Source organism: Macaca mulatta, chromosome 2 (genome assembly GCF_049350105.2).
Source record: "Macaca mulatta isolate MMU2019108-1 chromosome 2, T2T-MMU8v2.0, whole genome shotgun sequence".
In the NCBI taxonomy this organism is placed as follows: domain Eukaryota; kingdom Metazoa; phylum Chordata; class Mammalia; order Primates; family Cercopithecidae; genus Macaca; species Macaca mulatta.
The window spans coordinates 189,436,999-189,449,726 of NC_133407.1; the positions used below are offsets into that span (position 1 = coordinate 189,436,999).

The 12,728-nt window shown below is 38.8% G+C and overlaps 1 protein-coding gene across 2 annotated transcripts in view; it reads left to right on the top strand.

Annotated features, from left to right (window-relative positions):
• PROS1 (protein S) overlaps nt 1-1,855 on the top strand; it is a 101,708-nt gene extending 99,853 nt beyond the window's left edge. Inside the window, exon 15 of one of the 2 annotated variants that reach the window (XM_015128567.3) lies at nt 595-1,855. In XM_015128567.3, coding sequence (XP_014984053.1) covers nt 595-755 — 161 coding nt within the window. In that variant the 3' untranslated portion in view covers nt 756-1,855. 2 annotated transcript variants of the gene reach the window in all.
• The last annotated feature ends 10,873 nt before the right edge of the window (nt 1,856-12,728 follow it).

Below are 12,728 nucleotides of genomic sequence, written 5' to 3' on the forward strand. Positions count from 1 at the left end.
TTAATGGAGAGGAGAAGCCAACAAAGAGGAAGGAAGATTGTTATTTTTAGGAACTCCAAATAGTACATGAAAGTGAATCCTCTATCATGACCTATTGCATGCTCAACAAAAAACTATTTCTTTGGAAAAAAATACAGAAATCTGCTTTTATTCCAACAATAATAAAAGAGATATATTGATCATGGCATTTAAAAGAGATTTCCAAGTAGCTATAATTTGGAGTTGAAAACATGATTTAACAATGCTTAACATATTGCTTAAGTTTAAAAAGAAAATAATATGTTATTTGTATAATAAAAATAGAATATCACAAGAATATGCTTGTTTTACTCTCCCTCAAATGTGTTTAAGTTTAAATGGAGCTAATTGTGTTTATGAAATCCGAGGAACTCGTGACATGCTGAATTCAATGAAGTACAATAACATGTATATCAGAGTCACTTAATGTATATTTTTGGAATAGAATTTCACTATTAACTTTTCCTTTAGGATTAAAATTTTGCTGGTAATAGGAAGTCTGAATGACTTCTCTCAGTGTAAACAAACAAGATACTAAAAGTCTTGGACTAATAGTCTAATATTCTGCTTTTACAGATGTTCCATTCAGTGCCACACCAGTGAATGCCTTTTATAATGGCTGCATGGAAGTGAATATTAATGGTGTAGAGTTGGATCTGGATGAAGCCATTTCTAAACATAATGATATTAGAGCTCACTCATGTCCATCAGTTTGGAAAAAGACAAAGAATTCTTAAGCCATCTTTTCTCTGCTGATAATACCTTTTCCTTGTGTGTAATTATACTTACGTTTCAATAACAGCTGAAGGGTTTTATTTACAATGTGCAGTCTTTGATTATTTTTAAAAGGTCCTTTGTCAAGGAAAAAAATTCTGTTGTGATGTAAATCACAGTAAAGAAATTCTTACTTCTTTTGCTATCTAAGAATAGTGAAAAATAACAACTTTAAATTTGAATTTTTTTCCTACAAATGACAGTTTCAATTTTTGTTCATAAAACTAAATTTTATCATCATGAACTACTGTCTAAATACCTTTTTTTTTTTTTCAGAAAGCTAGGAAGTAAGCTCAAACAAAAGTACATGTAATTAAATACTATTGTTCATAGGCAGATACTATTTTGTTTTTTTGTTTTTTTCCTGATGAAGGCAGAAGAGATGGTGGTCTATTACATATGAATGGAATGGAGTGTCCTAATGCCTTATTTCAAAACAATTCCTCAGGGGGACCAGCTTTGGCTTCATCTTTCTCTTGCGTGGCTTCACATTTAAACCAGTATCTTTACTGAATTAGAAAACAAGTGGAACAAACTTTCCTGAGAGCACACAGGAATCTTACTTCTTGGGAGCTGCAGTCTGTCCGGATGAGACATCAGATTAGGTTGGATACGTGGGGAAATCTGAAATGGGTACATTCCTTATATTTGGCTGTGTCGTCATACAAGGTCTACATTACAAAAGATAGAATTCAGAGACGGACAGGAGAATGAACAAATGTGGGAGTTTGTTGTTTTCCTTGAATCCAACTTTTAATTACCAGAGTAAGTTGCCAAAATGTGATTGTTGAAGTACAAAAGGAACTATGAAAACCAGAACAAATTTTAACAAAAGGATGAGTACAGAGGGATATAGTGAGTATTGTATCTTTGTAATCAAAGAAGGAGGTAAGATTGCCACGTGCCTGCTGGTACTGTGATGCATTTCAAGTGGCAGTTTTACCACATTTGAATCTACCATTCATAACCAGATGTACATCAGATGTTTCACTGACAGTTTTCAAAAATAAATTCTTTTCATTATATTTTATATCATATAATAAACCGGTGTGTAATTTTAAAATGCATGTGAATATCTTTATTATATCAACTGTTTGAATAAAACATACAATTACATAATAGACATTTAACTCTTCATACAACGAAGTCGTTCTTCAGTTAAAAGACAGATAAAGCTCAAATATTTGAATAATATTTATGATTGGGTGGTAGACTGGAACTCAGAAAGTGAAGAGAAGTAAAAGTAACATGTGTCTTTTGACACATCCCAGAAATTGTCTTGCTAGATATAATTTTTCTCCTGATTGCCACCAGGTACTATGGGGGATGAATATCAGCAAGTGACTATTGATAATTACATTCAGGTAAAAAAGCAAGGATAAAGAAAAACAGAGAAAACATGAGAGAGGGGAAAAAAAAGAGTGAAAGAAAGGGGAAAATGAATTTCTTCTTGGGAGGAGTTCCCTGCTTTTCACTTGATTATGCCACATACAAGTCAGACATAGGGATCAGTTCTACCTTTCACATCAGAAACCTTTCTGCACGCACTGATGCTCGTCGAGGCTCCAGACACGCATTTATAAATTTCATCTACCTTTGAGATGTGCTCATACATGGCTAGAGAGAGAGTCTAGACCTCTGGCTAAGAATCTTTGATTGATGTTTAATTTTGAACTTTGACAAGAAATATAGATGCCTACTTTTAAAGAGTCGGTAGAGAACAGTAGTTTTCTGAAGGCAAAGTGGATATTTGGTGCCATTTCAGCTTTGTATATAAGTGAAAAAACTCCAAATAACACGGCCATCCAGAGTCCCTTAGAACTCACATTTTGAAAAAGTTTTCTTTTTTCTTTTTGAACATGTTATGTGATATGGTAATAGGACTCAACCATTTGCAGCGGTCAGTGATGGGTCAGTAAAAGCGATGATCAGATTAACCATCAGTACTGGTTAATCTGTAAGAATGGGACTATTCACCTCATTTCTCCTGTCTGAAGGTATAATTCCAGTCTTAGTCCGTAGATGTCAGTGCAATAAATATTTCCAATTTTCTTTTCATTCTAGAATTAAGGAACTGGTGGTATTACTGGAAAGGGGACTTTTTCATGTGAAAATTTATTTTTTCACAAAATATTTGCCTATTTATTTTTGCATTCCCCTAGACCTTTAGTTGCAATCATCAGTGGGAACTGAAATAATACAGAAGATGAATATCTGAAATAATTTTATTTCAGATTTCATCATGTTGCTATGAATATTGATTTGGGAGATACACAGTCACTAGAGACTCAAAGGACTAGTCTGATAATTTCTAAATCATTTATTCAGCAACAAATATTTATCAAGCACCTACTCTACTCTGTGCATGTGGAGTAAAAAGTAGAATGTCTGAGGGCTAAACCCAATGGAATAGGAAGTCACAATACTCAAGTTGGCTCTTGGTAGTCCTCAGATTCCTGTTCCTTGGAGCTACAAAGCAGCTCTTTTCTGGCCATCCTAAGAAGTGATAAAACTTTTGGTCGGCCGGGTCTGGTGGCTCACGCCTCTAATCCCAGCACTTTGGGAGGCCGAGGTGGGTGGATCACCTGAGGTCAGGAGTTCAAGACCAGCCTGGCCAACATGGTGAAACTCCATCTTTACTAAAAGTACAAAAATCAGCTGGACATGGTGGCAGGCGCCTGTAATCCCAGCTAGTCGGGAGGCTGAGACAGGAGAATCGCTTGAACCCGGGAGGTGGAGGTTGCAGTGAGCCAAGATTATGCCATTGCACTCCAGCCTGGGCAACAGGGTGAGACTCTGTCTCAAAAAAACAAACAAAGAAACTTTTGGTCAGTGGTTTGCTCCTTTTGAAGAAGATAGTTTTAATGATGGTCTTGCACGCGGGTTTCTTGCTATAGCAAGCTTTGAGCTTTCAGAGAACTTATATTTGAAAATTGGATCTTCTATGGAAGAGACATTGCTTAGGGATTCATCTAGTGCTGTGCAAGATAACCTCTGGCTATCTTGTATTTGTGTTTGCAGAATGCGAAGGTGAGGGGCAGTTACCTTGGCCAGCATACGTGGGTTTTGGGTACATATTATTAATAATATAAACAGTGCAAGGCCAGATTACAAGGTCAAACTGACAATGGGAAAAGATCTTAGCTTCAAGGTGTGAAACTAAGAGTGTCAAAAATAGAGGGGAACTGAGTATGGGGAGGTTTGGAACAAGTTGCAAAGCAGTGAGGTTGGGGGGTACTTCCTGATCCACAGTCCGATACTCTCTAGTGTACTTTGGACGTGCCATGGTGTAGCGGTTGTCTTGCTTGTGGATAAGAATAGCATTTGGTGAATTTACACTCATTTCTGCTAACCTACTTGCCATAACAAGCCCTCCCGGAAGAGAATCCTATTTTCATGGGAAAGAAATTGTAAAGTAATATCTGCAATTTGCTACTGATCGATTCTCTTTCCTGTTAACATTTCAAACTGTGAAATCTGCAATCTCATTCTGGAACTGGGGTGTCCCTAATCTCCAGATGGGAGAACCACTTGATACATCAAATCCTTCCTCCAGTTGATTTGAAGAGAAGGGAGAGTGGGCCAATGTTTAACTGACATAGGAAGAAGCTGGCATTATGATCTGGAGGTCCCAAACAATAAATACAAAAAAAATAATAATGTAAATAAAGACAAATTGAACACTTGGGCTGACACTGGAGCTTCCGAAGATGAGCATCTTCTGAGCCAACTCAGCATGTATGGAGTAGCTGCAGGGGACTAACAACTGGCTGTGCTGAAAAATAGGCACAGACTTAGTCTACCTTGTACATGTGGCTAGTCAAGTGGCAAAGCTGGGATTGCAAGGCAAGTTGCAAAGAACCACGATGTCTGGGTCAAGAGTCCATGCCCAAATATGAAACTACACTATTCCCATATTCTTCCTAGTTACCCCAGCACTTAGTAAATGGTATATGGTTGGAATAAACAATTCCATCAAATCTAACAATTGGTTGGATAGAACTAATTCTCCAGTTCTACATATAACTGGTTGTGTCATTAAGTCTCAGTTGTTAATATTGATCAGTTAATTAATGTTAATAACATTTTGAGGATTAAGTATGATGTGACTTAATTGAATTAAGCAAATGCTGACACTGACTCTGAACACTTAGATAATTAGAAGCGTGGGCTAGAAACAATCCCAAGAAAACAATGGAGCAAATATCTTGGTACTGCCATCAATGTACTCAGTCCAGGGGAGAGCGGACACGTGGACAAGTAATTAAAAAATGGGCCTGAGTTTGGTAAAGACTGAAATGCAGAAATAAATATTTGCAGGGGGTTCTGGGAAGCAGAAATGGATTCTAAACGAAAGCTCAGTGAGGTGCTATTTAAACGAGGCCCAAAAAGACAGATATGAATTTCTGTTCATTTCCCTGCATCCAAGTCCTGTCTTTGTGACCACCTCCGACAATGCTTTCGGATTCTCTCTGTCACACAGATATCTTATTTCACCATAGTCCTCAAAAATCTCCTTTCTTTTCCTATTGATTATTGCATGAGGTGAAAATAATTAATCTTGGCTTTCAAGGAGTTTCATCATTAAACCAGTAGATCTAAACCCAGGCTTCTTATTAGATTCATTGACCCCTTTGCAGACAACTCAATCAGAAGATTCTCATGGGAAACCAGGGTTACAAACCACAGATTCAGTCTCCGTGGGTAGCTCTCTAACCTCATGCACTCCTCTCCTTGCCCCTCCTGTCTTCTGTGCACATGTGAGGGGTGTGCATACACGATGCACACACACACATACACAGACAATAACAGACATAAAGTCAAAGAATGAGTTAAAAAAAGGGACAGGAGGCCGGCCGCGGTGGCTCACGCCTATAATCCCAGCACTTGGGGAGGATGAGGCAGGCAGATCACAAGGTCAGGAGATCAAGACTATCCTGGCTAACACGGTGAAACTCCATCTCTACTAAAAATACAAAAAAATTAGCCGGGCATGGTGGCCGATGCCTGTAGTCTCAGCTACTGGGGAGCCTGAGGCAGGAGAATGGCGTGAACCCGGGAGGCGGAGCTTGCAGTGAGCCGAGATCACGCCACTGCACTCCAGCCTGGGCGGCAGAGTAAGACTCTGTCTCAAAGCAAAACAAAACAAACAACAACAAACGGGACAGGAGAAAGAAGGACAGGGAGGAAGAACAGGTGTGTGCGCGCGTGCGCGTGTGTGTGTGTGTGTGTGTGTGTGTGTGTACAAAACCAGGAGGACAGAAAAAGATAACAAAGAGAAGACATAAAAGAAAATAAGAAAGGTGGAAAACAGATTCAATGAAAGTTTGGTACAATACAAATTTGAAAATGAGGGAAAGAAAAGTAAAGAATATAGAAAAATACTTGATGAGGAGGGTGAATAAGAGATGGAGAAATAATAGAAAAATAAATATCTGCTTTTTTTGTAAACAAATAGCAGTAGAGAGTGACAAATTGATGCCACACCAGATGAGCATATAAGAAAGAGGAGAGGGGCCAGGTGCAGCGTAATCCCACTGTGGAAGGCCAAGGCCAGTGGAAGGCTTGAGCCCGGGAGTCAGAGATCATCGTGGGCAGCATGGCAAAACCGTGTCTCTACAAAAAACAAAACGAAACAAAAACTATCCAGACATAGTTGTACATGCCTGTGGTCCCAGCTACTCAGGAGGCTGAGGTGGGAGGATCACTTGAGTCAGGTGAGGTTGAGGCTGAGGTAAACTATGATTGTGCCACTGCACCCCAACCTGGGTAATAGAGTGAGACCCTGTCTCAGAAAAAAACAAAGGAAGGAAGGAAGGAAAGAAAGAAAGAGGAAAGAAAGAGAAAGAAAGAAAAACGGAGGGAGGGATGGAGGAAGGGAGGGAAAAGAGAATAGAAGAGAAAATTTAAAAAAGAAAAGAGGAGAGAAAATTTGTTAGGGGAGAGGAGGTTTAAGCAAACATATTAAAGGGGCCAGGTGCAGTGGCTCACATCTGTAATCCCCAAATCTTGGGAGGCCAAGGTGGGAAGATTGCTTGAGGTCAGGAGTTCAAGACAAGCCTGGGTAACAAAGGAAGTCCCCATATTTACAAAAACAAAAAATGAAAAATAAAAAAAATTAGCTGGGCACAGTGGCATGTGTGCCTGTAGTCCCAGTTACTTGGGAAGCTGAGGCGAGAGGATGATGTGAGCCCAGGAGTACAAGCGTGCACTGCACCCCAGCCTGGACAACAGAGTGAGACCCTATCTCAAAAAACAAACAATAAAAATCCCAAATATAAAAAAGGGAGACAGACACAAAGAACAAATATAAATGGAAAGAAGAGGAAAAGATTTCTAGACTAAAGACAAGAAAGAGGCAGAGATTATAAAAAAATGTAATTCAGAGATTATGAGAGAGAGAGAGAGATGAATGTGTCTGGAAAGAGAAAATAGGAACTAGTAGAAAATGATTTTAAAAAATGAAAAAAGCTAGAGAAAGAAAAAGATGATGAGCAAAGAGAAAGACAGAGACAGAGGATAAATCACAAAGGAAGAGATAAGGAAATGGAAAGTGAGGCAGGAGGAAGAGGGTCCTCAGCTAGTTTATCCAGGGTGAGGATGCAACCTTGACTTGCTGTGGAAATGATGCTCCAGTGCTCTGGAGGAGGAGCTGTTGGCCAAGTAGCTGCTAGACAGCATACACCCCAAATCATCTCTGACCTTCTTGGTCATCAAGGAATCCTACAGAGGATCCTCTGTAGGACTGTACAGGAATGATGACCTTGTGACATCCTGCCAGGAGTGGCGATGGTGGGGAGCTTGCAACCACGAATCTCTGTCTTATTCCTGACCTCTTTGGGGTTCAGCCAATTTACAACAAATGGAGCTGTCAGTGATTATGTTTGGGGAAGTGCAGAGTGAAAAGGGCTGTTCTGAGCCTCATGCTGAAAATTGAACTATGAAAACGTTTAAACTTACTGCCATACAGCAAGCCCAAGTATCAGCTGTGGCTGGCGCACTAATGGCAAGCTAGAAATACAATGGGCAACACCTGGGATGGTGTCCAGTAGGATGTCAATTTACCAGCTTATGAAAAATCCAGTAGGATGTCAATTTACCAGCTTATGAAAAATCCAGTAGGATGTCAATTTACCAGCTTATGAAGACTAGTGAGTTAAAGAGACTGGTATATTCATCCTATTACGTGAAGGAAGAAGCTTGCTTGGACTGCACTCTGTGGTAGAATCCATCATTGAGATAATGCTGTAGCTACCCTCGATATGTGTTCAATACCTCCTTGGAGGAGTTTATCAATTTCAAACATTCTTCTAACTTTGATATAGCTCAATAAATATGTAGAATAATTATTCTAAAAGTTTAAATACTTTTTCTTTTCTTCTGCAAGTACCAGATTTTTTTTTTAATTTTTAAGATTTGGGATACATGCGCAGAATGTGCAGGTTTGTTACACAAGTATACATGTGCCATGGTGGTTTGCTGCACCTATCAACCCATCATCTAGGTTTCAAGCCCTGCATGCATTAGGTATTTGTCTTAATGCTATCCCTCCCCTTGCCTCCCACCCACCGACAGGCCCTGGTGTGTGCTGTTCCCCTCCCTGTGTCCATGTGTTCTCACTGCTCAACTCTCACTTATGAGTGAGAACATGCCATGCTTGGTTTTCTGTTCCTATGTTAGTTTGCTGATTTTTAAAGAATCTGCTCAGAGCTCAGAACTTTGTGCACTTGAAAACGTTTGGCAAATGTATATCCAACTAAAAAGAGTAGCTTTCAAAGAAATTTTTATCTGTGCTAAGCCAATTTGAGTAAAACTCTCCTATTCGTGGTATCTATACTCTCCCCTCTGATGTTTCAAATAGATGTTCTCTAGGAATGTCTTAGACACCTAAGTATCTGTAGCTTTTAAGCACTCACTAGTTTTTCTCTCATCAGCTCTTTTCAGCTTCACAAAAAAATCTGTTCATGAAGCATGGCATCCAATCCTAAGTCTTCCCCTCCTTCCTGTCAGTCTTTATTTCTAGGAAGAAAAACTAAGCCTTAATGAACCTAATTACTAGAAAGCGTCTGGTATAATAATGTAGTCTTCTTGGGGGTCAGATTGTTCGACCCAGAGAAGACATACCTGGGTAGCTTTGGGGGCCATAAAACTAAACATGAAGACTTGTGAGAAGATTTCTCATTATCTTCTACCTCCCATGCGGAACTTTCCAAAATACACAGTAAAGAAAGAAAAATCAGTAAAATCATGCATCTTAAGTCTCTTGTTTGCATCATAATCATCACAGTCCTCCAGTTATTTCTAACACATAGAACCTAAGAACCCACTGGTACGGTAACTGTGGGGGTGTTGGGAAGGCAATGATCAATCCATTAATCCAACAACTATTTGTGGAACACACAAAATGTGCCAAACACTATGCTTTCTGGGCATTTGGGCTACATGAATGAACAAGACACAAATATCTATGTACCTTTATACAAATATGGTCATAAAGATGACTAACCTAGAAAGCAAATGTAGCTTCTATGATTCTTCTCGTATCATGTCTTCAAAGATGCTAATTTAGTCTTTTAGTATCAAGCTGACAGATTCCAGGTTACTTTTAACTGTTAATGTTCAATAAAAAATAAATAACTCTGTGAGTGCGGAATTTAGATAGAGATCTAATCAAGTGGACCAGTCGATGTCACTGGGCAATCATCTCTCAGGCGCTGTTTGGACATCTTCACTGATGCAGAGCTCACTATTAACCAAAGGCAGCTCAATTTCCCTTTGTTCATGGCATCCGTTTGGGATTTTCAAAAAGCAGATTGCAACAGAGATTAGACAGGTGTTAAGGTCTGAATTGTGCCTCCCCAGAATTCATATGTTGAAATCTTGAAATCCTAAACTCCAAAGTGACTATTATTTGGAGATAGGGCCTTTGAGGAAGTAATTAAGGTTAAATGAAGTCATATGGGTGGGGCCAGAATTCAATATGACTGGTGTCATTTTATAAAAACAGAGAGACATCAGGCATGCTCAGACACAGAGGAAAGGCCATGCGAGGACACAGGAAGAACATGACCGTTTGTAACCAAGGAGAGAGACCTCAAGAGAAACCAAACCTGCTCATGCCTTGGTCTTAGACTTTCAGGCTTGAGAACTGCAAAAAATCCAGTTGCCCCCTAGTCTGTAGTATTTCATTATGGCAGCCCTAGCAAACAAATGCAACAGGCAACACATTTATTGGGAGAAACATCTCTGAAGGAAAAAGGAGGGTACAGGAATGGGTAGGAAGAATCTTCAGGTAGCTCTGTAAATCGGACACCTGTGAAGGAGAGAAGGAAGTAGGATGATAGGAAGTCTCAGATCTGAGAGCAGTTCCAAGAAGGTTTCAGCTATGTTGATGAGGAGTTCTTGAAAAAAGTTGCCCATCAGAAGGGTCTTGCATCAAGCAGGAAGGGCCTGGCATAAGCACCCTCACTATGCTCAGTTATTAGTTGGGAAGCAGCCCAGGTAGGTCCAGAGGAATAACAAGTGGTCTGTCAGTCAGCTCTGTTTTGCAGCAGGTTCTCTTGGAGATGGTCTGGGCAGAACCCTGTTCGTGTCTGCTACAGTCAGCTCTGACTATTAGAAAGCAATCCTTTTCATGAAACCAAAAGCAGACTCTCCATATTCAACACTAAATACTCCTCAGTTACTGACAGTCAATGTAAATGAGCTTACAGCTCCCTTGGTTGAAAGTAATAGAAACTCTGTTTGAATTAGCTTAAGCAAAAGGAGAATTGTAGAAAAGGTATTTAGTTAACGTATGGGATTCCAGGGCTGAAAGAATATTCCCGGGGCTTGGATTCGCTGTAGTGAAATAAGGATGTTCCTTCACTTTGTTTCTCATTACCGTTTCTCTTCAAGCAACTACACATTACTGTCTCAATACACGCTGGTTTCCTCAGCTCTTCAGTTTCCATTGTGGGGCATGGCTGCCAACCACTTCTGCATTTATATATTCATGTTAGATACAGTTCAGACATGGTAGAGTAATAATCATTTCTGGGTTTCAGTCCCAGTTCCAGAATTCCAGGGGAAGTATTATTGCTTTAATCCACTGTATTTGTTTATGGAAAGTAAAACACAAAGGTGGACTGTTGAGTAAAAAGAAATATTAAAATATTGCTAAGTACTCTGTATTGCTACTATGTGTACTATTACTATTGTAATTTACCCATTTATGGGCTCCAAGAATAAATTTAAAAATAAAATTAACGTTAAAAATGTGGTACATGTATATCATGGAATACTACATAGCCATACAAAATAATGAAATCACGTTCTTTGCAGCAACATGAATGTAGCTGGAGGCCATTATCCTAAGAAAATAAATGCAGAAACAGAAACCAAATACCAAATGTTCTCACTTGCAAATGGGAGCTAAACATTGGGTACACATAGACGCAAAGATGGGAACAATAAACATTGGATATTTTAAATGGGGAGAGAGGAAGGGACCAAGTGCTAAAAAGCTACCTGTTGAGTGCTATGCTTACTACTTGTGCAATGGGATCATTAGAAGTCCAGATCTCAGCATTATGAAATATACCCGCATAACAAACCTGTCTTGTCTTAAGCCAGTCTTGAAAATGATAACAGGCTGCTTTATTTGCCTCATTTCAATTTTGTGCTGAAGAAGAGAGACTGTACTTTCCACTTCATCCAAAGTGGCTCAGATCTGTCCCTTTGTTTCACAGTGCCAGATTTAAGAAAATAGTAATATTTTAAAACCTTAAAATGTGTTTTTATGCTGTATGTTTCAGTGTCACAATTTTCACCAGCACCGTTGGAACATACCCGTTCAGACCAGTATGGTGTATGAACAGAAATGCTAATGCACTAAGCACTCATGTTAATGGTTAGTTAACAAAAGAAATAGATTCTGAGGTTGCTTGCAAATTATGTGAGGAGGAAGGTAAGGAACCTAGGAAATAATTAACTAGCATAATTCATTCAGATATATTTCCTCTGAAAGCATTAAAATGTCATTGTTGCTTCCTGAAAGAATTACTTTAAAGCACATATATATTGTGGTTCTTTTACATGATTTTCAGAGAGCTGATTGTGTGGTTTAGAAAGTTAAAAAAAAAAAAAAAACACTAGAATCTCATATTCAATTCAGCCTTGATTTATAGACTATAGATTCATACAAATAAAAATTTAATTTTATGATCTATTCATTTAATGGTAGTTATATAATGCTTTAAACATTTTTAAATCCCTTTTATTAAAAACAAATATAAGGCTTCTTTGGAGTGGGCAGAATGGGAGATATTAAATAAATCAAATGTTAAATAAGAAAAAAGTTTTAATTAATAAAGCTGTGTTTCTAAAAGTAGCTTTTATCACCTTTACTATTACTTACATTTAAGTTGACTGACTAGAAACTGGAAGGTGCCAGGCTATTAGACCTGAAAAAGTAGTGCCATGACCATGTTGAGGGAAAGTCAGGAAAAGTGTCTTTCAAAATTATTCTGGGGATTTATATTATTCTGTATCCAGGGACTAAATTATTTAGCTCTACTAATTGTATAATAGAATATGGAAAGTCTATTTTACACTGAGGAAAGAAGCTCAGAATACTTCCTCTGAGTTGTACAAGTTTAGTAATTTGAATAGATACTTTTTATTTTTGTCTTCAGTAACCGCGTTGGTTAATTTTAGGTGCCCAACTTATACTGGATTAAGGGATACCCAGCTAGCTGGTAAAGGACTATTTCTAGGTCTATTTGTGAGGGTGTTTCTAAAAGAGACTGGCATTTGAATCAATGACCTGAATAAGCAAGCACCATCCAATGGGCTGAGGTCTGGGATGAAACATAAAGGCGGAGGAAAGGTGAATTCCCTCTCACTTCTGGACCTGAGGAAACCTTCCTTTCCTGCCCTTGAACATCAGAACTCCA